This window comes from Scyliorhinus torazame, chromosome 10 (assembly GCF_047496885.1).
Source record: "Scyliorhinus torazame isolate Kashiwa2021f chromosome 10, sScyTor2.1, whole genome shotgun sequence".
NCBI lineage: Eukaryota > Metazoa > Chordata > Chondrichthyes > Carcharhiniformes > Scyliorhinidae > Scyliorhinus > Scyliorhinus torazame.
Window position 1 is genome coordinate 49326724 of NC_092716.1, and position 26680 is coordinate 49353403.

The following is a 26680-nucleotide window of genomic DNA, read 5'->3' on the forward strand; positions in this document are numbered from 1 at the left end:
GCTTGTCGATGCTCCCCGTCTGGAGTCTGGTCTGTTTCACCTGAGTCAGTTTTGGCTTGTTGATGCTCCTGTCTGGAGCCCTTTCTGGTTCACTTGAATCAGCTTTGGTTTCTTGAAGCTCCCCGTCCGGAGTCATTGCAGGTTCACCTGAGCCAGCTGAGATTTCTTGATGCTCCCCGTCCGGAGTCATTTCAGGTTCACTTGAACCTTCTGAAGTTTTGTGATACTCCCCGTCCGGAGTCAAAACATTTAGGAATGCATTTGTTTGTGGAGGGGCTTGAGCGAATGAGGTTTGAAGTAACGTGGTGTCACCGGAGTCACCAGTAGTCTCACTGATTGTCAAGTGCCTCTATACATTCTAGCTGAGGTCTGTCATGTTGCACATCTGGTATGGGAAGTGGGATGCCGTCGTCACTTGTCGCACATACAGTGTGTAGAGCCTCAGTGTCTTCTTGTCGTTCACTTGAGCATGGTAGACTGTCATAGTCTTTCTGTTGTTCACTTGAGCGTGGCAGACCTGCATCGTCTGCTGCTGGTTGCTCAGAGGAAGTTGCTAGACCCTCATGGTCTTGTTCATGCAATGACTGCGCTCTGGAGTCTTGTGTTCCTTCCATCGTGGAGTCTGTCCACGAGCTCGCTGTGGAGGCTTGTGCCACTCCCTCTGCAGCGTTCCCTGTGTGGAATCGTGCATTAGTCTCGCTGTGGAGACTCATCACTTGTTCATGCAAGGACTGCGCTCTGTCGTCTTGCGTTGCTTCTATCGTGGAGGCTGTCCACATGCTCGCTGTGGAGGCTTGTGTCACTCCCTCTGTGGAATCTTGCAGCGTTCCCTGTGTGGAATCGTGCATTGGTCTCGCTGTGGAGACTGTCATCACTTCTTGTTCATGCAAGGACTGCGCTCTGGAGTCTTGCGTTGCTTCTATCGTGGAGGCTGTCCACGAGCTCGCTGTGGAGGCTTGTGTCACTTGAGTCACTTTCTGTGTGGAGACATGCAGTTGTCTCTCTGTGGAGTCTTTCATCGTTTTCTGTGTGGAGGCTGGGACCCTTCGTGGTGCGTGGACCACTCTGTGTGGAGTCGGAGACTCTTTGCGGTGCGTGGACCACTCTCGGTGTGGCAGCAGGCCGCTCTCTGTGGGCTTGTACCGCTCTCTGTCTCTTGGCGTCAGGCCGCAGCATAATTCTGCACTCACGGGTTGGGATGTCATATATGCTGGGCTGAGGATTCCCCAATACGAAGAACTCGTCGTCGGGGTCTTCAATGTACAACACCTCTAGTTGCGGTTCGGATTTGATACTGGGGTCGCCATGTCCAATGATGAAATCTTTGTCTGAGTCGTAGTCTTCAAGGACCATATCATCTTCTAAGGTGGTGCTAACTGGTTGTTGCAGGGTTCTGCGGAGGTTACTTTCCGCTACTGGTCGAAGATCCGACATTGTGCTGTCGTTCCAGGTGAAAGGATCTTGTTTTGAGGCTTTAAAAAAAAATAAAAATTGGACATTTCCCCTTTAAGTGGACATGGTCCGGGGCCTCTGACGTCACGAAGCTTGTGACGTAGAGCGTAGGAAGCGATTGCGCATGCGCAGATCGCCGTTCCTTTACTTTGCAGCCTTCTTTCAACTGCGCGTGTGCGGCACTTTTTCCAAGATGGCCACCAATCAAAATTGTCGTTCGTTGGTCACCTACCTCGGCCTCGTGGTTAGTATTGGTGCCTCTTTTACCGTTTTCTGTTGGGTTTTTTGTGTTTTTCTCGCAGTATTGTTCGAACTTGTCCTGGACTGTCTGGAAGTCTCTCTTCTCTTGCTCTCTGGAGTACTTGAAGGTTTTGAAGATTTGTTCTGCATTTGCACCCGCAATTGTGAGCAGAAGCTCTGTCTTTTCAGCATCGGCCACATCTTGTAGGGCGGCTGCGACCAGGAAGATCTCAAACCTTTGCCTGAATGCACGCCAGTTTGCACTGGGATTGCCGTGGCACCTGAGCCGCTGGGGAACCGGAATCTCTATCAGCTTGCCTGGGTGCTGTTACTGGTTGTCACGGTTTGCTGAGTTAAACTATATGGATTTAAACAGTCACTCTCTGGTACCATGTTTTGTTATGCTCTTGACGTAGCATAAGCTGCTTCCTTGATGTACACTCTGACAAAGGAAGGTTCAGACTTGGAGATAGCTTTAACGTATTTATTAAACTATTAACAATTCTCCGCCTTGGATTTGACTCTCCTGTTAATCCTGCTATAGCTACTCAGACTAACTAACCAGTCTGCTACAATCCACGTGGTGGGTGTGATGTGTTTCAATCAACCCTGCCTGTACTCACTAAGTGGGCGAGATTCTCCGACCCCCCCGTCGGGTCGGAGAATCGCCGGGGGCTGGCGTGAATCCCGCCCCCGCCGGTTGCCAAAGTCTCCTGCACTGGAGATTCGGCGGGGGCGGGTATCGCGCCGGTTGGCGGGGCCCCCCCGCTCGATTCTCTGGCCCGGATGGGCCGAAGTCCCGCTGCTAAAATGCCTGTCCCGCCGGCGTAAATTAAACCACCTACCTTACCGGCAGGACAAGGCAGCGCGGGCGGGCTCCGGGGTCCTGGGGAGGCGCGGGGCGATCTGGCCCCGGGGGGGTGCCCCCACGGTGGCCTGGCCCGGGATCGGGGCCCACCGATCCGCGGGCGGGCCTGTGCCGTGGGGGCACTCTTTCCCTTCCGCTTCCGCCACGGTCTCCACCATGGCGGAGGTGGAAGAGACTCCCTCCACTGCGCATGCGCGGGAATGCCGTCAGCGGCCGCTGACACTCCTACGCATGCGCCGCCCGGAGATGTCATTTCCACGCCAGCTGGCGGGGCACCAAAGGCCTTTTCCGTCATCTGGCGGGGGCGGAAATTTGTCCGGTGCCGACCTAGCCCCTCATGTTGGGGCTCGGCCCCCAAAGATGCGGAGCATTCCGCACCTTTGGGGCGGCGCGATGCCCGTCAGATTTGCGCCGTTTTGGGCGCCAGTCGGCGGACATCGCGCCGTTTCCGGAGAATTTCGCCCAGTGTCTCTACTGGAAAGAGGAAGATCATGTGTGCTGTGTCCTTATATATCGGTTGATGTAATGCCCCCCTGTGGTAGTGTCACCTCTGTGTGTGTCGTGACTGCCATTGGTCGTGTCCTATCTTACTGGCCTATTGGTTGAATGTCTGTGTGTCATGATGTCTCTGGTGGTCCCTCTCGTGTTTATCTAGTCTATAGTGTCTTTATGTTAACCCCTTGTGTATTTACAGTGATGCACACCTCCCTTCTTGCAAATGAAGTTCCTGCCCACCATTGCAATACTCGGTGAAATCTTAATTTGTGGCCAGCGGCAAGCACATCACTTTCTTGCTGACCACAAAACCTGAGCCATTAAATAACCACCCAGAATGGATGCAAAGATCCTAGGGCACAATTTGAACAGACGAGTGGTGACACCCAGTATTTTGGCCCTGTTAACTAACATCTAAAACATGATGTGGGCATTTTCATTGTTTGCTTTATGCAAATTGGCTGCTATATTTTCGATAGGCCTAAAGTGATTGCATTGGCACTTCACAGGCTTTGATCTATGTGAACCATGAAAGGTCCTGTAAAAACGCCTGCAAGTGTGGCGATTCAAGGCTTTCAAAAGCATATTGGTTAATTATCTGAAGAGAAAAAAATATAGGGCTATGGGGGAAAGGCAGGGGAGTGGGATTTGCCAGTGGCCAGAGAAGCCGAACACGACAGGCCGAATGGCCTGTGTTATAACCATTCTATGATTTGCCCTGTGACACGCACATATCTGCTGATGATTTAATGTTCTGAACCTGATCATTGACTTTGGAACGCATGCGCGGTTCATTTGAATGGGTGGGATTTTTCAGCAACCACTCATTTCGCCGAAAGATCAGAAGATCAACTTGAAGTGCACAACATTTTGCAATAGATGTATTCCTACATAAACTGGTTTCAGCAGTTGCAATTTGGCATTGATTGTTTCGAATCAGATTACGACACGACGGCCGAGAACCTGAAAGCAGCCCCACCTTCCGAGTGAAACCAACATGGTGTTTTCTTTCCGGGCGATTCAGGCTTTTCTGAAACGTTTCCCAGTAAGGGATCTCTGGATCCCGATGAGGAATTGCAATCTTGCCTGTTGCACTCAAAATATCAACAAAGCAAGTAAGTGATCACTGGAGTTTCCGTCGATTTTCTTATTCTGAACAGACTGTCTTTTCAAATTTATCGTGGGTGAATATTGTAAGACATAAATTCATTTGCTAGTTTGTTTCGAAACTTTAAATGATTTGTTTTCTAATTTAAGTCGTTTCCAAAACTTCGGTTTTAAACATTTATTTTGAGACTTCATATTTTGCTTTTGTAACATCTGGCAGCATGATATGCATTTTTGTTTGATTATATGTTTATTCCAGGAACGTTTATTCTGTCAAATGCAGATGTTAATACTTTGGTTAAATATTTTTGTTCGTCTTTGTATCCAGAGCAGCAAGAACGTCAGAATCCTGTCCCTGTCCCAAGTGGAGTCCGACAGTCTCCTATTGACATAAGCACTGACGACAGTGTGTACGATCCGCAACTGAAGCCTTTAAAGATCTCGTATGACCCGAGTAATTGTCTTCTACTTCGGAACAACGGCTATTTTTTCCAGGTGGAATTTGAAGACTCCAAAGACAGCTCAGGTATGGAAAACTGTATTTGCCCTCTGAAAGTTTGAATGTTCAAAAGCATGTAAGATCAAGGCGCCTCAGGGCGCCACTCAATGCAGCTTTGGACTCAAAACAGTTCATCAAGCAAGTGTAAAACCTGCTCCAGAAATAGTTCTGTGCATGCTCAGAGATCCATCTTTAGCAGTAAAGTTTAAGTATTTAACTATATTTTCTAATATGTTTAATAACTTATTAAAGGCAGCACGGTAGCCTTGTGGATAGCACAATTGCTTCACAGCTCCAGGGTCCCAGGTTCGATTCCGGCTTGGGTCACTGTCTGTGCGGAGTCTGCACATCCTCCCCGTGTGTGCGTGGGTTTCCTCCGGGTGCTCCGGTTTCCTCCCACAGTCCAAAGATGTGCGGGTTAGGTGGATTGGCCATGATAAATTGCCCTTCGTGTCCAAAATTGCCCATAGTGTTGGGTGGGGTTACTGGGTTATGGGGATAGGGTGGAGGTGTTGACCTTGGGTAGGGTGCTCTTTCCAAGAGCTGTTGCAGACTCGATGGGCCGAATGGCCTCCTGCACTGTAAATTCTGTGAACTTGCCGAGTTCTAAGGTATCTTTTTTTTTATTAATGTTTTTATTGGGTTTTTGAACAAAGTATATTTACCGTTATGTACACCGGATAAGAAACAGATATACACACACATATATATATAGAAGAGAGGGGCACACCCAAACATGCCAAAGAGAGGAAAATAATAAATAGTTAAAAAAACCTATATACAATTAAAAAAGAAGGATAACTGGTAGGGTATTGTGCACCAGATCAACAGCAGCAACTCTATACAACTGGCAAAATTATTTACAACACATAAATAGGCGACTGTTTGTGGGAGGAAGGGGGCGGGGCGGAGACCGGGGAGGTAAATATACATTCGGGTGCCGGAGAGACAATTACAGTGGGCAATACTCAAATGGGTTTGGTGTTGTTGTCACTTCTCCCGGACGGATCTCGCTACCGTCTCGCGCTCACCGCCACTTCTGCCGTTCCTCCTGTCCTTCGTCTTCATTCTCCTTGTTCCCTACTCCTGGAGATGCCCTGTTCGATATTGTATCCCGTGCCTTCCTTCCGGCTCTCATTTCCCTGCCTTCCTTCCCCCCCCATCTCCCTGATTCTCCTCACTTGTTCCCTATCTCTTCCCCCCCCCCCCCCCCCCCGTGGTTCCCCTTTCTTTCCTTGTAGGTTTAACTATTCTTCTACCCCCCCTCTCCCCTGCCCCAGCTACTCCCCCCTTGATTTTTGGTTATCTGGCTATTCTTCCTCTTGTTCGCTGGCCACAAACAGGTCCCGGAACAATTGCGTGAATGGCTCCCACGTTCTTCCAGTAGTGTCTGTCGTGGCGGTTGTGAGTACGTCCTTGTCTCCTTTCGTAGGGAGTTTTTGAGCAGTAGATACCTTGGCTCGTTCCCCCTGGCTCGCTGGAATTTCTCTGTCAGTTCGTCCAGTGTTGCAATCCTGCCGTCCGTGTATAGGTCCCTGACAGTCGGTGTCCCTCCGTCCTGCCCCCACCTTTTGAAGGTGGCGTCAGTCAGTGCTGGTGTGAACCTATGGTTATTGCAGATGGGAGCTTTGTCCGATATTTTGGTCAGGCCAAATTGCTGCCGTAGTTCGTTCCAGGATTGGAGGGTGGCTATCACCACCGGGCTGCTGGAATGTTCTTTGGGTGGGGATGGGAGTGCCACCGTGGCGAGGGCCCGGAGGGAGGTCCCCATGCAGGAGGCCTCTTTCGCGCGCACCCACTCGGCTTCTGGCTCCTTGATCCATCCCCTTATTCGCTCGGCCGTCACTGCCTAGTGGTAGAATTGTAGGTTTGGGAGGGCTAGCCCCTCACCTGGATTTTGTTTTTTGTATTACCTTCTTTGGGATCCTAGCATCCCCCCCCCGCATACGAATGCCATGATTAGTTTCTCCAGCGCATTGAAAAAGGCCTTGGGGATGTAGATTGGAATGGATCTAAGTAGGAAGAGGTACCTGGGCAGTACGTTCCTTTCGATCGTCTGGACTGTCCCCGCGAGGGAGAGTGGGAGTGTGTTCCATCTTTGCAGGTCCTTATTTACTTCCCCCGGCAGACTGGTGAGGTTCCATTTGTGGATCCCTTTCCAGTCATCGGCTATTTGGATCCCCAGGTAGCGGAATTTGTGTCAGGCTTGTTTAAACGGCAGCCCCGTTACTGCTGCCCTCCCTACTTGTGGGTGTACTGGGAAGATCTCGCTTTTGCTCATGTTGAGTTTGTAGCCTGAGAAAGCGCCATACTCTTTCAGGAGCGCGATGATTCCGTCCATACTGCTCTGTGGATCCGAAATGTAGAGGAGCAGGTCATATGCGTAGAGTGAGACTCTGTGCTCTCTGCCTCCCCTTCGGATCCCCCTCCAGCTTTTTGCTGCTCGGTGCGCAATTGCTAGTGGTTCAATCGCTAGAGCGAACAGCAGCGGGGACAATGGGCATCCTTGTCTGGTGCCCCTGTGCAGCTGGAAGTATCAGGAGTTGGTATTGTTGGTCCGTACGCTCGCCATGGGAGCATTGTATAGGAGCTTTACCCAGGATGTGAACCCAGTTCCAAGCCTGAACTGCTCCACTACCTCTATGAGGTATTTCCATTCGACTCTGTCAAAGGCTTTTCTGCATCTCGGGAGACGATCACCTCTGGTGTTCTCTCCCCGGAGGGGGTCATTATCACGTTCAGCAGCGCCTGATGTTCGAGGTAAGCAGTCTACCTTTGACAAAGCCCGTCTGGTCCTCTGCGATCACCTCAGGTACACAGTCTTCTAGCCTTTTGGCTAGGATGTTGGCCAGTATTTTGGCATCTGCATTCAGCAGCGAGATGGGTCTGTATGACCCAACCCACATTCCGTTGGGTCTTTGTTTTTCTTAGGAATCAGCGAGATTGAGGCCCGTGCTAGTCTGGGTGGCAGTGTGACCCTAGCTAGCGAGTCTGTGAACATCTCCCGCAGGTGCGGGGCCAGTGCTGTCGCAAATTCTTCGTAGAAGTCTGCCGGGAACCCATCGGGTCCTGGCGCCTTCCCCGCCTGCATGGAGCTAATGCTGTCCATGATCTCTCCCAGTGCTAGTAGTGCTTCCAAGTCCCGTTTTCTGCCTTCCCCCACGACTGGAATGTCCAGTTCATCAAGGAACCGTTTCATCCCGGACTCCCCCATTGGGGGCTCTGAGGTGTACAGCCCTTGGTAGAAGGCCTTGAAGGTCCTGGCGGAGTTGGCGCACTGCTTTCCTGGTGGAAAGCAGGTCAAAGTTCCTTTGTAGCTCTTTCCTCTCCGCCAGGAGCTCTACGGTCGGGGCCTCGGAGTATTTACGGTCTACCTCCAGTATGGAGTCGATCAGCTGCTGCCTAGTCGCCCTTTCGTCCCTATCTCTTCGTGCTTTGAAAGTGATGATTTCCCTTCTTAGTATGGCCTTTAGTGCTTCCCAGAACGTGGAGGGTGAGACCTCCCCGTTCTGGTTGTTCTCTGCGTACTCTGCTATGGCCCATGATATCCTTTCGTTGAAGGCCGTGTCAGTTAGTAGGGCGACGTCCAACCTGCATGTGGTGCGTTGGGCCCTGCCCGTCTCCAGCCTCACGTCCATGTAGTGTGGAGCGTGGTCTGATCTCACAATTGCGGAATATTCCAATTTGTCTATCCCTGGAAGCACCGTTTTCCCCACCACAAAGCAGTCAATTCTGGTGTATACGTTGTGTACTGAGAAGAAGGAGAATTCCTTCTCCCCCCAAGTGGGCGATCCTTCAGGGGTCCACCACTTCCATCTGCTCCATAAGGTAACTGAGTTCCCTTGCCATGCTTGAGGTTCCCCCCCCTCCTCTCTCTCTCTCTCTCTCTCTCTCTCTCTTTCCCCCCCCCCCCCCATGATTAGTCGATGCGTCGCGATGTCAGGGATTTCTGCCATAGTCTCCTTGATGAAGTTCGTGTCGTCCCAGTTGGGTGCGTACACGTTAACTAGCACTACCGGTGCCCCATCCAGGGCCCCGATGACCATGACGTACCATCCCCCTGGGTCCGTAACCGTCCTTGTCGCCCTAAACATCGTCCTCTTGCCGATCAATATCGCCACCCCCCTGGCCCTTGTCCCATTGCAGGAATGGTAGGTTTGTCTCACCCAGCCCTTTCTTACCCGCAGTCGGTCCTGCTCTCTCAGTCTTCCTTCAAGAGACACACCTATGTCGGCCCTCATATTTCCTAGGTGGGTGAGGACTCTGGATGTCTTCACTGGGCCGTTGAGTCCCCTTACGTTCCAGGTGACTATCCTGGTGGGGTCGTCTGCCCCCTCGCTCCTATGGGATTAACCATACTTACCCGGTGGACGCGCCCCTGCGCTCCGAGGGTTTCCCTTTGTCCCGGGGGCACCCGACATGGCTGCCCACTGTGCGTCCGCCATGCAGGTAGTCCCCTGCACTCTGGGGTCTCCCTTTGCCCAGAGACCATACTGGGTGGGTGCTTGCAGCGATTCCTTGTTTCGAGCCCTTGGTTGTGGCACTTTGTACCCCTATTCCTTTTCTAACCTTGTTTGTCCCTCCTTCCCTGTGTCCCCGCTCCCTGGTCTCTCCCTCCCTGTGTCCGCCCCTCTCCCGGTCTCGCCCTTTTCTCCCCTCCTCCGTATACCCCTCCTTTGTCCCTCTTGCCCCTGTTCCCATCCCCGTTTGCTGTCCCGTCTCTGTTGAGTGGTCCCCCCCACCCCCAGCCTGGCGCCTTTCTCCCCCCCCCCCCTGTTGGGGGCACGCTGCGGCCCTGCTTTGTTGCATGCCCCCGGCGCTAGCTTTCCTGCTAGTACGGTGGCCCCCCTCTCGGGAGTTACTGTCTCGCCTCTCCCCTGCATGGCCTCTGCGGTTTTCTGCCCGCTCTTCCCCTATCCTACCCTGCACTCCTCTTGCTTGCTCTCCCTTCTCTGCTACTCTCGTTCCCTCGTGCTGGGGCCTGGCCTCCCACCTGAAGTGGTCCCTCGGGCAGTGGTTTGCTCTTTGTTCAGGGTGCGCTCGCCGTGACTGGTGCGGGGGTGCCTGGCGTTGCCTCCCCCCCCCCCCCCCCCCGGGTCGGTGTGTTGTTGCCCCTTGCCAAAGCCCCTCATTTCTACCCTCGTTGGTGGTCTTCCAGCCCATGTTCCTCGACAAACCTGTTTGCTTCGGCAGGGGCTGTAAAGAAGTATTCTCTTTCTTGGTATGTGACCCAGAGATTCGCTGGGTACAGCATACCAAAACGCACTTTGCTCTTGTGAAGAGCTGCTTTCGCTCTATTAAACTCTGCCCGTCTCCTGGCTAGGTCTGCCCCAATGTCATCGCAGATTCTAATGGCGTGCCCTTCCCATTAGCTGATTCTGTTTTTCCTGGCCCAGCGCAGGATTGTTTCCCTATCTTGGTACCGGTGCAGATTAGCTATAACTGCTCACGAGTGGTCCCCTGCCTTGGGCTTCGGGTGCAGCGACCGGTGTGCTCTGTCCATTTCTGGTGGGTTGGGAAAGGCTTTCCTCCCCACTAAGTTGCCCAGCATCTCGGCCACGTATGTCGTGGGGTTTCAACCCTTGATCCCCTCTGGTAGGCCCACTATCCTGACATTTTGCCTCCTTGAGCGGTTTTCCTGGTCGTCTACCCTACCCTTCAGGCTCCCCTGTGTTGTGCCCAGTCTTGCCACCTCCCTCTCCAGGGCCGTGATCCGGTCGCTCATGTCAGTCGCTGCTTTCTCCAGCTCATTAATGGTCGCCTCTTGGGCTTCCAGTTTCGCCCCTTGGGTGTCTAATTTCTCCTCTGCTCTGCCCAGGGCCTGCTGCACCTCTGTCAGGACCTTGGCCGTTGCTGCCTGCACTGCGGCCTCTTTATCTGCCCTAGCCTCTGCCTTGTTTACCTTCTGATGTTCCCTCAGCGCATCGGCAAAGGCTGCCTTCCAGTTCCAGCTCCCCCCTGGCCCCGGGGGAGAATGCACCTGTCCGCCCAGCTCTTTTTGATGCGGCAATACTTCCATTCTGACGCTTTGTGCGCTGATTAGCCCATCTGAACTGGCTCGCCCATTGCCCCGTCTGCCTTTGGTGCCCCTCCTCCCTCTGCTTTGGCTCCGTACTGGCATTTTTTTTCTCCCCCTTGTTTTTCCCCCCTCTTTTCCCCCCCTTTTTTTTTCCTTTTTCTTCTCCCCTCCCTTCTCTCCGTTCCCACTTTATTTTTCCCTCTTTTATAAAATTATTCTCCGGTGAACTTGTTTTGGGTGAGAAAAGTGAGAGAAAAAAAGGCCAAAAGAATTTTTAAAAGTTTAAAAGTTTTGTTTTTGCAAAAGTTATTTTTTTCCTTCCTTTTCCCTCCCTCACCCAGGCCGCTCATCACACCCTGCGCCGCCCTGCTTGGGGGGGGGGGGGGGGGGGGGGTGCTGTCGTCGGTCGCTCCTCCGTTCCTTCTCCCTGCAGGTTCGGCCCCCGCTACGGCCTGGGCCGCCGCTTCAGTTCTGGCTGCCGCTTGTCCTGCCCTGCGCTCTGCTGCCGTGCATGAGGGGGGGGGGGGGGGCGGGTGCCGCTGGGTCGCTCCGCTCCCAAGGGCCCAGTTGCCCTGCTCCCGATTTTGCGGGACTTTCATTTTTTTTTTTTGCCCGGAGACCCCCTGAAATAGCCCCGACTTCGTGAACCTGCGGGAGCCTTTTTGCTGTGACCGCTCCGCTCACGAACGCAACCGGAAGCCTCATCAGTTCTAAGGTATCTTACACATCTTTTGTGTATAGAAACAGAAAATGTATGGCACAGGCTGCCATTCGGCCCATCATGTCTGCCGGCCAAAGAGGAGCTAATCCCACTTTCCAGCTCTTCTTCCACAGCCTGAATAGATTACAACACTTCAAATGCATATCCAAGTATTTTTAAATGATGAGATTTTCTTCCTCTACTATCCTTTAGGCAGCGGTTTCCAGATCACACTCATGGATGTAAAAATCTTTCCTCTACAATGTCCTAGCTTGATAGGACTGCTCTCACCTGGTTGCATTCTTATCTATCTAATCATAGCCAGCGAATCAGTTACAATGGCTGCTCTTCCTACTCTCACATCTTTACCTCTGGTGTTCGCCAAGGATCTATCCTTTGTCTTCTATTTTTCATCTCCATGCTGCCCTTCAGTGACATCATCTGAAAGCACAACACTACTTTTCACGTGTACACCATCAACACCCAGCCAGGCATTGTCTTCTTGCTGCGGTCTAACTAATATTTTATACTATTCTAGCATGACCACCTTTCACATCCTGGGCCAATAAAGCAAAATATCCTTCATGTCTCCTTAAACACCTTGGGCGCGATTTACCGAGCAACTAGCCGTGTGTTTTGTGTTGGCCGGCAGCGGGATCTTCTGGTTCCACCATTGTCAACGGGGTTTCCTTCTGAATGCACCCCTTGCCGCCAGGAAGCCAGAAGGTCCCGCCTGCATGAATGGCACAAAAATCTCTCCCCTTGTCTACCTGTCCTGCTACCTTTAGGAATTTGAGGACATGCAATCTAAGGTCCCTTTGTTCCTCTGCAATTCTCTGCATTAGGGACCGGTGGATAGGTGAGGGCGAGATCAGGTCGGATTTTACTCTTGTTGGTTCCCTTACCACCTGCTGCAAGCCGAGTCTTGCAAATGTTTTGCAGGACTCTGCCAGCTCAATCAATGGTAGTGCTACCAAGCTACTGTTGGGAATCGACATTGAAGCCCTTGCTACCCTCAATGCTTCTTGGACTTCTGGCTACATCCTGCTATTTGGATGTTGTGGAGAAGGAAAAGAGGAGGGAATAAGAGAGAGGGAGAGGAGTGATCATAATGCCTACACTGACCTCATCCAGCAATGCTGCATTTTCTGCTTATGAATGCTCCAGGAGGTAATTTCAGAATTATACCATTTCCTTCGACTAAATCTGAAAAATTCCGTGAGGAGAAGGTTCTCCTCATGGTCATAAAGGCGATCAATGCCTTAAACCTTTGTGACCAGATCCTTTCACGCACCCTATTGGGCATATTAGCCAAATGCGTTAACCAAAAATGTACTCCTACAAAAACCTTTGGGAGGGTAAATTCTCTCATCTCCCTTTTGAAAGCAGCCAACACCATGATATAGCATAGCATTCGTTCAGAATGGTAGCTATTCCCAAAATGAAGTTCATTACTGATTGCATCTATGTGGCTACACAGTGTTATAGATTTCCCAATTTCTGAATAAAATAATGTTTCCAAATTTACCTTTTCCAAACGCAGACCACTTCTTGGAAAAGTGAAGCAACTCATCATGTTCTACATTCCCTGGCCCCTGTAGAATTATAAAGCATACTCTAATTGGCCCAATCTTCATATGCGTGCCAATTCCACACAAAGCATGATCAGTCCTATCTGTGGTAATCTATCTGGCAGGTGCTTGTCACTGTTGAGAGTGTGAAATAACAGTAAGGGATGACATCGGTGCTATGGAGGATAAGGTTGAATCCATTTGGGTGGAAATCAGGAATAGCAAGGCGAAAAAGTCACTGATAGGAGTAATCTATAGGCCACCAAATAGTAACATTATGGTGGGGCAGGCAATAAACAAAGAAATAACTGATGCATGTAGAAATGGTATAGCAGTTATCATGGGGGATTTTAATCTACATGTCGATTGGTTTAACCAGGTCGGTCAAGGCAGCCTTGAGGAGGAGTTTATAGAATGTATCCGTGATAGTTTCCTAGAACAGTATGTAATGGAACCTACGAGGGAACAAGCGGTCCTAGATCTGGTCCTGTGTAATGAGACAGGATTGATTCAGGATCTCATAGTTAGGGATCCTCTCAGAAGGAGCGATCACAATATGGTGGAATTTAAAATACAGATGGAGGGTGAGAAGGTAAAATCAAGCACTAGTGTTTTGTGCTTAAACAAAGGAGATTACAATGGGATGAGAGAAGAACTAGCTAAGGTAGACTGGGAGCAAAGGCTTTATGGTGAAACAGTTGAGGAACAGTGGAGAACCTTCCAAGTGATTTTTCACAGTGCTCAGCAAAGGTTCATACCAACAAAAAGGAAGGACGGTAAAAAGAGGGAAAATCGACCGTGGCTATCTAAGGAAATAAGGGAGAGTATCAAATTGAAGGAAAAAACATACAAAGTAGCAAAGATCAGTGGGAGACTAGAGGACTGGGAAATCTTTAGGGGGCAACAGAAAGCTACTAAAAAAGCTATAAAGAAGAGTAAGATAGATTATGAGAGTAAACTTGCTCAGAATATAAAAACAGATAGTAAAAGTTTCTACAAATACATAAAACAAAAAAGAGTGGCGAAGGTAAATATTGGTCCTTTAGAGGATGAGAAGGGAGATTTAATAATGGGAGATGAGGAAATGGCTGAGGAACTGAACAGGTTTTTTGGGTCGGTCTTCACAGTGGAAGACACAAATAACATGCCAGTGACTGATGGAAATGAGGCTATGACAGGTGAGGACCTTGAGAGGATTGTTATCACCAAGGAGGTAGTGATGGGCAAGCTAATGGGGCTAAAGGTAGACAAGTCACCTGGCTCTGATGGAATGCATCCCAGAGTGCTAAAGGAGATGGCTAGGGAAATTGCAAATGCACTAGTGATAATTTACAAAAATTCACTAGACTCTGGGGTGGTCCCGGCGAATTGGAAATTAGCAAACGTGACACCGCTGCTTAAAAAAGGAGGTAGGCAGAAAGCGGGTAATGATAGGTAGGCCAGTGAGCTTAACTTCGGTAGTAGGAAAGATGCTGGAATCTATCATCAAGGAAGAAATAGCGAGGCATCTGGATGGAAATTGTCCCATTGGGCAGACGCAGCATGGGTTCATAAAGTGCAGGTCGTGCCTAACTAATTTAGTGGAATGTTTTTGAGGACATTACCAGTGCGGTAGATAACGGGGAGCCAACGGATGTGGTATATCTGGATTTCCAGAATGACTTCGACAAGGTGCCACACAAAAGGTTGCTGCATAAGATAAAGACGCATGGCATTAAGGGGAAAGTACTAGCATGGATAGAGGATTGGTTAATTAACAGAAAGCAAAGAGTGGGGATTAATGGGTGTTTCTCTGGTTGGCAATCAGTAGCTAGTGGTGTCCCTCAGGGATCAGTGTTGGGCCCACAACTGTTCACAATTTACATAGATGATTTGGAGTTGGGGACCAAGGGCAATGTGTCCAAGTTTGCAGACGACACTAAGATAAGTGGTAAAGCAAAAAGTGCAGAGGATACTGGAAGTCTGCAGAGGGATTTGGATAGGCTAAGTGAATGGGCTAGGGTCTGGCAGATGGAATACAATGTTGACAAATGTGAGGTTATCCATTTTGGTAGGAATAACAGCAAAAGGGATTATTATTTAAATGATAAAATATTAAAACATGCTGCTGTGCAGAGAGACCTGGGTGTGCTAGTACATGAGTCGCAAAAAGTTGGTTTACAGGTGCAACAGGTGATTAAGATGGCAAATGGAATTTTGTCCTTCATTGCTAGAGGGATGGAGTTTCAGACTAGGGAGGTTCTGCTGCAATTGTATAAGGTGTTAGTGAGGCCACACCTAGAGTATTGTGTTCAGTTTTGGCCTCCTTACTTGAGAAAGGATGTACTGGCACTGGAGGGTGTGCAGAGGAGATTCACTAGGTTAATCCCAGAGCTGAAGGGGTTGGATTACGAAGAGAGGTTGAGTAGACTGGGACTGTACTCGTTGGAATTTAGAAGGATGAGGGGGGGATCTTATGGAAACATATAAGATTATGAAGGGAATAGAGAGGATAGATGCGGGCAGGTTGTTTCCACTGGCGGGTGAAAGCAGAACTAGGGAGCATAGCCTCAATATAAGGGGAAGTAGATTTAGGACTGAGTTTAAGAGGAACCTCTTCACCCGAAGGGTTGTGAATCTATGGAACTCCTTGCCCAGTGAAGCAGTAGAGGCTCCTTGATTAAATGTTTTTAAGATAAAGATAGATAGTTTTTTGAAGAATAAAGGGATTAAGGGTTATGGTGTTCGGGCCGCAAAGTGGAGCTGAGTCCACAAAAGGTCAGCCATGATCTCATTGAATGGTGGAGCAGGCTCGAGGGGCCAGATGGCCTACTCCTGCTCCTAGTTCTTATGTTCTTATGTCTTCAAATCCTGGATGTCAGTACACTTATCTACACAATAGTCCTCAGTTCAACCTAAGTTATTACGTTAGGCGTTTGGTGGCCAGCACAGACATGATGGATGAAGGTGTCTTTTTCTGTTCTGTAAAACCCCATGGCGGAATTCTCCGTAGCCCAACGCTGAAATCGGGAATGGCGATCGGGCGGAGAATGGCTCCCGACGCTGGAATCTGGGCAGGTGCTAGTTTGTCGCCGGTTCGCGATGCTCCGCCCCCTTCAAATCGGCATCATTGGGGCGTGTGCTGCGTGCAAACGCAATGCCGTTCGCGCGGCATCTGCCAACCCACCTGCGATACTCCGCCTCTGATGGGCCGGGTTCCTGATGGCGCGGGCGACATGTGGTCTCAGCGGTCATGAGCCTGGCGTGCAGACAGTATCCAAGCCGCCACACTCGGCCGGGATCTGTGCCACTGGCCGGGGGCTTCTGCTTGTGCTGGGTGGAGTGGTGGAGGGAGGGGTAGCCAGGGGGTGTGCTGTGGGGTCAGAGAGGGTGGGTATGAGGTCCAGCACGGCCGCCGCCATGTTTTCCGGCATGACTGGTGCCTGTATGGGGGCTGTAGGCATGCGCGGCTGCAGCTTATCAGCCCTGGGACCTGGCGATTCTCCGGCTGTTTTCCGCATGATCTGCGGGTGTTTCAAGCAGTGCCGGTGCTAACCCCTCACAGGTACCGGAATCGATGAGGGTTTCACGACAATTTTCCCGTCATGAAACACCACAGATCCTCCCTCCGTTGGCCAATCCGGCACATAGCCTCAGGAATGGAGAATCCAGCACCAAGACCAATGTATTCCTTCACTATCTTATTTCACCCTATTCCAAGTGAACTATCAGATCACAACTGAAATAAAATAAACCAATAATATGAGGATCCCACCGGCATGTAGAGTGGAACCAGCCTCACCCATACCAAGCTTTGTCTGAGCATGGATCGGATGCACAGAAGCTGCCAGAGCACAGGGACGTATGACCAAGAAATGTCAAGGTGGGTGGTTTGAACCTGCTCTATGCCTCACGAAAGTGAAAGTACTGGAATCGAGGTGGAGATTTTGCCAGACATCCAACCAGGTTTGGGAGGCAACCAGGTCCCTCAATGGTCCATCACTGCTATTTAGACTAGTGAAGTGATCCCTCACCGAAAGGGTACAGTTAAAATTCACGCCCAAGTACTGTCAATGGAGCCAGGATAAGTGAACATTTCTGAAAAGTGATGCTGTTGTATGCCAGTTTGTGGATGCATACACCTTGAAATGAAATGAATAAAGCACGAATAAATTCACAAATAAAGCAACACACCGTCGACAGATGATATTAAGCAAGTGGCCTGGCACAGGATCCTTGACTCCACCACACCACAACTACCAATAGATACCTCCACCTCCATCCCACCCCATCCCAATATCTACTACTGAAAATGAGGGATCAGGAAGATAGGTAGGCCTTCTGAATTAGAGGTGAGATGGCTCCTGTAGACACCTCCTTGCCACTCCAGCAACCTTGTCTCCTAAAAAACTGTGGGTTTCCTTCAGAGAGCAAACCGCATACCTTTCTTCCTTCAGCAGTGAGAAGTTCAGAAATCTGCAATGTGCCTCTCTGCTACCGTTGATTTTGAGGCAGGCTATGGTCTTGAAGTTCTGGAAAATATTCCGTCAGAGGAAAAATGCAAGGCAGATTCTACATTGTAACTTGAAAAGACAGCATGACAAGATAACGGTTCTAATTTTTTGTTGTTTAATTAAATTTAATTAGCTTTGTTGTAAACTGAAAGCTTTAACCAAGAAAAGTAATATTTTTCTTAACATTTAAAACAGCTCTCTCTTCATGGTTCAGTATTTCGTCTGCATTTAATTTTAATCTTATTCTGCATTAGTGGATATACTGTTATGTTAATGACCACTTGAAATTCTTAATGATCAACCAGGCCTTGTGCAATGGCAGGTTGACATAACACGGAATGATCTCTGGTTACAAATATTGACTTCAACTGTCAGCAATTTGGTGGAGTTATCAATTTCACAAATAATTAGTAGGCAATCTTCTAATTATTTGTGATTGTCTCTTACCATTATTATGAAGTTATTTTGGCAGTTCTGACACCAATACTAGATTGGTTATCTGTACTACTGCTTATTTTTACTGTAAAAATAATTTATGCTGCCTTTTCCATTTGTTTTTGTACTTGCATCTGTGTACACTTGCACCCGGTTGCACTGGTTATGCAATTTATGTTATTCTTGATCAGAATAATACGTCTTAGGCAACAGAATACTCTGATGCTGGGGTTCCCAAACCAGAACTCTTGCGGGACTCCTGTAGGGTTTCTCTGGTCAGTCTGGCCCCGAGAAGAGGCGGGGGGGCATTCGAGAAGAGCCGAGGCCGAAGGGGAGGGGAGGCACTCGAGAAGAGCCGAGGTTGGGGAGGGGGGCTATCGGTAATGGCCGGGCGAGGGGAGCCTGAGAAGTGCTGAGGCTGGTGATAGGGTGGAGATGGTCCGGGCCAGGTCTGAGGGGCGGGTGAGAGCAGGTGGGTGCTCCTGTTACATAGAACATAGAACGATACAGCGCAGTACAGGCCCTTCGGCCCACGATGTTGCACCCCAACATCAACCCTTTCATGGCCCCCCCTAAGGCCCAGACCTTGGCAATGCCACCCGGGCACCATGGCAGTGCCACCCAGGCACCATGGCAGTGCCACCCAGGCACCATGGCAGTGCCACCCAGGTACCATGGCAGCTCCAGGGTGACCAGGTGCCACAGGGAGTTTCAGGGGGCCTCCCTGTCGTGTGCCCAACCACCCAGGGGTCTCCAATGGCCTGGGAAACCCCCGGGTGCCATTAGGCCTGATCCACGTTTGTGTGGACCTGTACTGAATGGCCCCCAGTCCAGGCCTTGCTGGGGAGGCCGTTAGTTCCTAGGCGCCGGGAGAATCCGGCGCTACCATTTTCAAATGGGGCCTTTAACTATGTATATCTGGATCTCACCCAGCGTAGGCTGGGGAGCTCACCTACTGTGATGGTACCAAAACCGAATAGAACATAATGATTGTGTGGACTATAGAAAAGTCGACACAATTACAAAATCAGTTTCAGATCCTATTCCTCATTTGGAAGACTGTGTTGAAAAGATAGGGCAAGCAAATTTTATTACCAAACTTGACGGACACCAGACCAGAACCAAACAGTGGCTAAAGTACTGGACCAGAACCACAACGATTTTTTTTAAGACTGTGCGGAAAGACCGATTCGCTCGAGGAGTGATTGCAGGAGAAATAGGACTTTGCTATTTTTACAAACAAACAACTTCATTTTTTAAAATTAAATTTAGAGTACCCAATTATTATTTTCAAATTAAGGGGCAATTTAGCTTGGCCAATCCATCTACCCTGCACATCTTTGGGTTGTGGGGGTGAGACCTATGCAGACACAGGGAAAACGTATAAACTTCACACGGACAGTGACCCGGGACCAGGATCAAACCCGGGTCCTTCGCACCGTGAGGCAGCAGTGCTAACCACTAAGCCACCGTGCCACCCACAAAACTTTATTATAACAAAATAAAGATGATATTTAAATGTTTTAACTTCAAACCTGCCAAGAAAGCTTACATGTATCTCTTAAGCCTGACACACGATCTCCCATTAAACTGCACGTAAAATAAACATACAGCTCCAGTTACACAGGCAAGCAAAAATGATAATTGCATTACAGAGCATATTCCTGCTGGAAGTGAAGCTCTTTCAGACCCTGTCCGAAAACCTGTCTCTATGGCAGTCTATTCACGGCCTCTGCCGATCATTCTCCAAATCCTTCTGTTCTCCTGTTCGAACGGGATTCTTTTTCTCTCTAAGCTCCGCCCAGCTCCTTAATGATGGCTCTGCCCAGACGTGTCCAGACTTTAATTCATCATCGCTATCTGGACTTTTGATTTCCAACTCCCATTTACCCAAAAGAACAGGGCTATGCTACACACATGCAACTAACCTCTGATTTACGGACAAAAGAGGTCTTCAGACTCGGTAATGAGCTGATGGCTGGTTAGACAAGAGTGACCCAGAGGACAATGGATCTTGAGTGAATTATCCTGGCTGAACAGGGGTATCCTGTTTATTCCCACTAACGGGTTTAAGTCTGAATGGGACAATGTAACTCAGGCTAGATGTAGTGTGTACCTCTGACTCAGTGCTAGTAGTTTTACCCTCATGCTCTTAACCCCTAAATTGCCCACCACATCTTCGATCCAATTTCCTAACATCTCCCAGTCATCACACTCATATTAAAAGTGAAAGAAGGTAAGACGTGGAAATATTTGTTGACTAACAGGATGTTTTTATTATAATAAATGTATGCATGAAAGACAGAGCGCCACCTGTTAAGTTCTTTTGTTTTTTTTGTACCTAGTGCACCACAATAATCATTTTTGTGGTTTAACTCTTCAGCATAAAAGGGATGTTTCCCATGGTTTCCTTCAGTACTCTTGAGAGATCAAAATGGTTCCGTGGCTGGAAAGGTTTCGGAAACCCTGCTCGGATGAGTAATGTTTAATATTATTCGAAACTTGAAGCAAATTATAACTTGTAATCATTGAATTCTGAGACAAATACAAGTATTAATGAGAGTTAGAAAATTCAGCCAGGATTCAGAATGGAAACAATTGAAATATTGAAATTTCACTCAACCTTTGAATACCAGAGGTAGGAAAGATTTGGTCGAGATGTGAAACTAGACATGAGTTTGGACAGATTTCCAATATATACACCTCATAGCCTCTCACTCTTTCTCTCCTTTAAGTCACTGCTTCAAACCTACCTCCTTCCCTTAGATTTTGGCCATCTGTCCTAATATGTCCATATATTGTCAGAATTTAGTCAATAATACTCCTGTAAATGCCTTGGGATGCATGACTATGTTCAAGGCACTATATGAATGCAAATCTATTCTTCCAAAGTTATCACTGCTGATCTCATCTGGCTTAGTGTTATTAAACTTAGCCACAATGTATTTGCTTTGCAAATGTTTTTGATGATCAGTTCACCAGCAATAATACTGAGGCACAAAACAGAAAAACATTTTATTACTGTAATTTTGGGATTACAAGATGTATGTTTTGGTGGTAAGGTATATGCTACATACTGTGCTTTTTAAATGTTCCAACCTGCCTTTGAATAAGAAGCAAAAGCAGAATTGTTCCAGTTTCAGTAACACAATGACTTTTAACTGTATACTCATGCTCAGAGGTTATCCATGCGACTGATTAAAAAATGAATGGGGATGCTGAATGTAGATCTACTTGCAGCATTGTTAATCATCTAGTGAACAACATTAGAACCAGATCTGTTTATTTGCGCATGTTCTAGGGTTGGCTGAGGAATAAACAAAGTCCACATACTGCAAGGGTGATGAAAGTTTTTAATGTATTTTTCATTGTGTATTTTTCTAATCTTAATGATTAACTTGTCTTAAGTGCCCATTTATCCATAAACAATTAAATCACTTGTGATAATCTACTTTGACCCAGCTTGACAAACACATCCATGTTATCAGACCATATGACTGTGTGACCTTAAGACTGTGTCCTTGACCACTTTACTTTGTGGGGTCTTTGATGAGAATACCAGCTTAACATAGATTTCAACCAAACATTAAATCTCCTCAGTCCTTGTGAAAAGTTGGCTAAGAACTTTCAGCCCCCATGAACTTGTTTCCACAGTTACCTATGTACCATCATTGCCAGAGTGCACTTGTACCATTTGGGCCATTTTTAATTTTTCATTTCAAATTTGCATGTATAATCATAGACTAAAATCCCTACAGTGCAGACGGAGGTCATTCGGCCCATTGAGTCTGCAATGGCCCTCTGAAAGAGCACCCCACCTAACTTTCACATCTTTGGACAGTAAGGAGCAATTTAGCATGGCCCATCCACCTAACCTGCACATATTTGGACTGTGGGAGGAAACGAGAGCACCCAGAGGAATCCACGCAGACCTGGGTGGGGGGAGTGCAAACTCCACACAGACAGTCACCCAAGGCTGGAATTAAACCTTGGTCCCTGGTGCTGAGAAGCAGCAGTGCTAACCATTGTGCCACCATGCTGCCCATATCTGATCATTTGTATTATTTTTACTTTTTGTCTTTAAGGGCTTTAAAACAAAACAATGGGGTGACACGGTGGTGAGGCACTGCTACCTCACAGCGCCAAGGACCCGGGTTCGATCCCGGCTCCGGGTCACTGTCCATGTGGAGTTTGCACATTCTCTCCGTGTCTCCGTGGGTCTCACCCCCACAAACCCAAAGATGTGCAGGGTAGGTAGATTGGCCCTTAATTGAAAAAAGAAAGAATTGAGTACTCTAAATTAAAAAGAAACTAAATAGAGGGAGTGATAGTTCTACACAGGGGGAACATAGGCATACAAGACAAAAGGATTTGGCAACGTTGCAAGACAGCTGTTCAGGTAATGACACCCAGAGTGTGACAGAAAGGGACAAAGTGTACAAACAAACAAAAAACAGCAGCAAATAGGGTCAAAGATGGAAAAAAATTATAAAAAGGCAAAATTAATGTCTCTTAAATGCACGTAGTATTCGGCACAGAATAAGTGAATTAATGGCACAACTTAATATTAGTGGCCATTACAGAGACATGGTTACAAGGAGATCAAAACTGGGAACTAAATATTATGGCGTACATGATTTTTCATAAGGACAGGGTGTGGGGTAGCTTTGTTAGTACGAGATGGAATAAGTTCACTAGCAAGAAATTATCTTGGATCGGAAGATATAGAATCCACAGGATGGAGGTAAGAAATAAGAAGGGACGAAGATACCTGTGGGAGTAGTCTATGAGCTATACAACAGCTATACTGTAGGACGGAGAATTAATCAGAAGATAATAAGGGCATGATAAAAGGCAGTACTTTAAACATGGGTGAATTTAAACGTCTTGTAGATTGGGAAAATCAAATTTGCAGAGGTAGCCATGAGGAAAGAATCATAGAGTGTATTTCGGACATTTTCCGAGAAGAGGATGTGGTAGAGCCAACTAGGGATTAGGCTATTTTGGATCTGGGAGTGTGTAATGCGGCAGGTTTAAGAAACAATCTCAAGAGTAAAAGATCCCCAAGGAAGCAATGACCATAACATGGTAGAATTTAACATTAAGTTTGAGTGTGAGAAACTTGGGTCAGAAACAACTGTGCTTAACTTAAATAAGGGTAATTACAAAGGAATGTGGGCAAAGTTGCCTGGAGTGGACTGGGAAAGGAGTTTGCAGAAAAGATGATTGATCAGCAATGGCAGATATTTATGGAATTGTGCATGACTCACAACAACGGTAGATCGCAGTGAGGAAGAGGATAAAATGGTTAGTCAAGAATAGTATTAAACTGAAAGAAAAAGACGTACAATGTGCCTCTGGCTAAGTGGTAAGCCAGAGGATTCGGCAAGTTAAAAACCATCAGAAGATAACCAAAAAATTAAAGAAGACAAAATATGAGGGTAAACTAGCAAATGGACAGCAAGCTCTTTAAATATATAAAAAGGAAGAGAGAGACCAAAGTGAACATAGGCCCCTTTGAGAAGGAGACTGGAGAAATAATAATAGGGAACCAAAAAATGGCAGTAAAGTTACATAAATATTTTGCGGCAGTCTTCACAGTAGAAGACACTTCCAAAAATATTAAATATTCAAGGAGCAAAAGCAGGCAGGGAGGAAATAAATACCATCGCTAGAGAAGTAATAGTAGATTAACTATTGGGGATAAAGACAGATTTGTCTCCTTGCCTTGATGGCTTGCATCCTAGTGTCCTAAAATAATAATAATAATCTTTTTATTGTCACAAGTAGACTTACATTAACACTGCATTGAAGTTACTCTGAAAAGCCCCTAGTCGCCACATTCTGGCGTCTGTTCAGGTACACAGAGGGAGAATTCAGAATTCTCAGCTGGTACGGGAATTGAACCTGTGCTGCTGGCCTTGTTCTGCATTACAAACCAGCTGTCTAGCCCACTGAGCTAAACCAGCCCAATAAGTAGCTACAGAGGTAGCTGATGCATTACTTGTAATTTTCCAAAATCCTTGGATTCTGGACAGGTACCAGAGGATTGGGTGCCAATATGACACCCCGATTCAAAAGGGAGGGAGGCAAAAACGGGGTAATTGTCGGCTGATTAGCCTAACATCTATTGTTGGAAAAATGTTGGCATCAATTATTAAGGAAGATTTAGCAGCATGTTTGGAAAATCATAATCGAATCAAGAAGAGTCAACATGGCCTCATGAATGGGAAATCATGTCTCACTAATTTATTTGAGTTTTTCGAGGAAGTCTCAACCAGAGTGGATAGAGGGGAACCAGTTGATGTGTTGTTTTTGGACTTCCAGAAGATGTTTGACAAGGTACCTCACAAAAGGTTAATTCATTAGATAAGAGCCGAAGGTGTTTGGAGGTACTATATTGGCATGGATAGAGAATTGCCTAATGGGCAGGAAACAACAAGTGGGGATAAGGGGCTTATTTTCAGGTTGGTGACCTGTAACCAGTGGGGTTCCACAGGGATCATTGGTGTGACTGCAACTGTTTACAATTTATATTAATGACTAAGAGGAAGGAGACAAATGTACTGTTGGAAAATTTGCAGATGACGCAAAAATAAGTGGAAAGGCAAGTTGTGAGTGATACCAGCAGTTTGAAAAGAGATATCGATAGGCTGATTAAGTGGGCAAAACGTCGGCAAATGGAGTTAAATGTGCGAAAATGTGACTTTTTTCATTTGGAAGGTAGAACAAAAGTACAGTATTATTTAAATGGAGCTGCAAAACAAAGGGACATGGGGGTCCTTGTGTGGAAGCACATGGTTAGCACTGTTGCTTCGCAGCACCTGGGAGCTGGGTTCGATTTCCCCCATTTCCAGGGGCCGGTGCCGACTCGATGGGCCGAATGGACTCCTTCTGCACTGTAAATTATATAATTCTATGAAACATAGAAAGCTAGAGTACATCTGCAGCAGGTAATCATGAACGCTAATTTAATGTTGGCCCTTATTTCAAGGAGTTGAAGTATAAGAACGTATGCACGAACACAGGAGATCCTGAAGGGGGAGTGTGAACAACCAGAGGTCATAGTGCACACAGGTCCGAACAACATAGGCAGGTTGAGAGATGAGGTCTTGCAGAAGGAGTTCAGGGAGTTAGGCAGTAAGCTAAAAAGCAGGACCTCTAGGGTTGGAATCTCAGGATTACTCCCTGTGCTACATGCCAATGAGGCTAGAAATAGGAGGATAGTGCAGCTAAAAACATGGCTAAACCAGTGGTGTAGGAGAGAGGGATTCAGATTTCTGGACCATTGGGATCTCTTCCGGGGCAGGTGGGACCTGCAGAAGAAGGAAGGGTTGCATCTAAACTGGAGGGGCACCAATATCCTGGCTGGAAAGTTTGCTCGAGTCACTCAGGAGGATTTAAACTAGTATGGCAGGGGGTGGGAACCAGAGCATTAGCTTAGAAGGTGTCATAACTGAAGGGGAAATAGAGAACCAAAATAAGAGGACAACATCACACTCAGGCAGAGCAAAAAAGATGACAAGTGTGAAAACGGAGATGGTCAATGCAGGACTAGGGTATTGTACCTTAATGCGTGCAGTATACGGAAGAAGGTAAATGAGCTTCTTGCGCACATTGAAATTGGCCGGTACGATGTTGTGGGCATAGAATTTACAGTGCAGAAGGAGGCCATTCGGCCCATCGAGTCTGCACCGGCTCTTGGAAAGAGCACCCTACCCACGGTCAGCACCTCCACCCTATCCCCGTAACCCAGTAACCCCACCCAACACTAAGGGCAATTTTGGACACTAAGGGCAATTTATCATGGCCAATCCACCTAACCTACACATCTTTGGACTGTGGGAGGAAACCGGAGCATCCGGAGGAAACACACGCGCACACGGGGAGGATGTGCAGACTCTGCACAGACAGTGACCCAAGCCGGATTCGAACCTGGGACCCTGGAGCTGTGAAGCAATTGTGCTATCCACAATGCCACCGTGCTGCCAAGAGATGTGGCTACAAGAGGTTCAGGGCCAGGATCTAAATATACAAGGATTTGTGTCATATCGAAAGAACAGGCAAATGGGCAAAGGGGGCAGGGTTGCATTGTTAGTAAAGAATGAAGTTTAAATCGATAGCAAAGAGCGATATAGGATCAGAAGGCATAGAATCTCTGTGGGTAGGGTTGAGGAATCGCAAAGGTAAAAAGATCCTAATGGGAGTTAGGAACAGGCCCCTAGCAGGAGTCAGGATGTGGGGCAGAAAATAAATAAGGAGATAGAGAAAGCATGTAAAAAAGGCAATATCACAACAATCATGGGGGATTTCAATATGTAGATGAACTGGGAAAATCAGATTGGTAGTGGATCCTCAGAAAAGGAATTTGTGGATTGTTTAAGAGATTTTTTTGGGAGCAGCTTGTGGTAGAGCCCACTCGGGAATAGGCAATTCTGGATTTGGTGATATGTAATGAGGCAGACTTGAACAGGAATCTTAAGGTAACGGAACCCTTAGGGATCAGTGACCACAATATGATAAAATTTACCCTGCAGTTTGAGAGGGAGAACCTGGAATCAGATGTAATGGTACTACAATTAAATAAGGGTAACTACAAAGACATGAGGAAGGAGCTGGCCAGAGTTGATTGGAAAAGGAGCCTAGCAGAGAAGACAATGGAACAGCAATGGCAGGTGTTTTGGGAGGGTTATTCGGGAGGCACAGCAGAAATTCATCCCAAGGAGGAGGAAAAATGCTAAGGGGAGGACAAGGCGTCCATGGTTGACAAGGGAAGTCAAGGATCGCATGAAAGCAAAAGA

The 26680-nt window shown here is 47.7% G+C and overlaps 1 protein-coding gene across 1 annotated transcript in view; it reads left to right on the plus strand.

Annotated features, from left to right (window-relative positions):
• Positions 1-26680, plus strand: part of ca5a (carbonic anhydrase Va) — a 132195-nt gene that overhangs the window by 35024 nt on the left and 70491 nt on the right. Inside the window, exons 2-3 of the mRNA XM_072518080.1 lie at positions 3996-4170; positions 4491-4688. Of these exons, the coding sequence (XP_072374181.1) occupies positions 4053-4170; positions 4491-4688 (316 nt within the window). The 5' untranslated portion in view covers positions 3996-4052. The remainder of the gene's footprint in view (positions 1-3995; positions 4171-4490; positions 4689-26680) is intronic.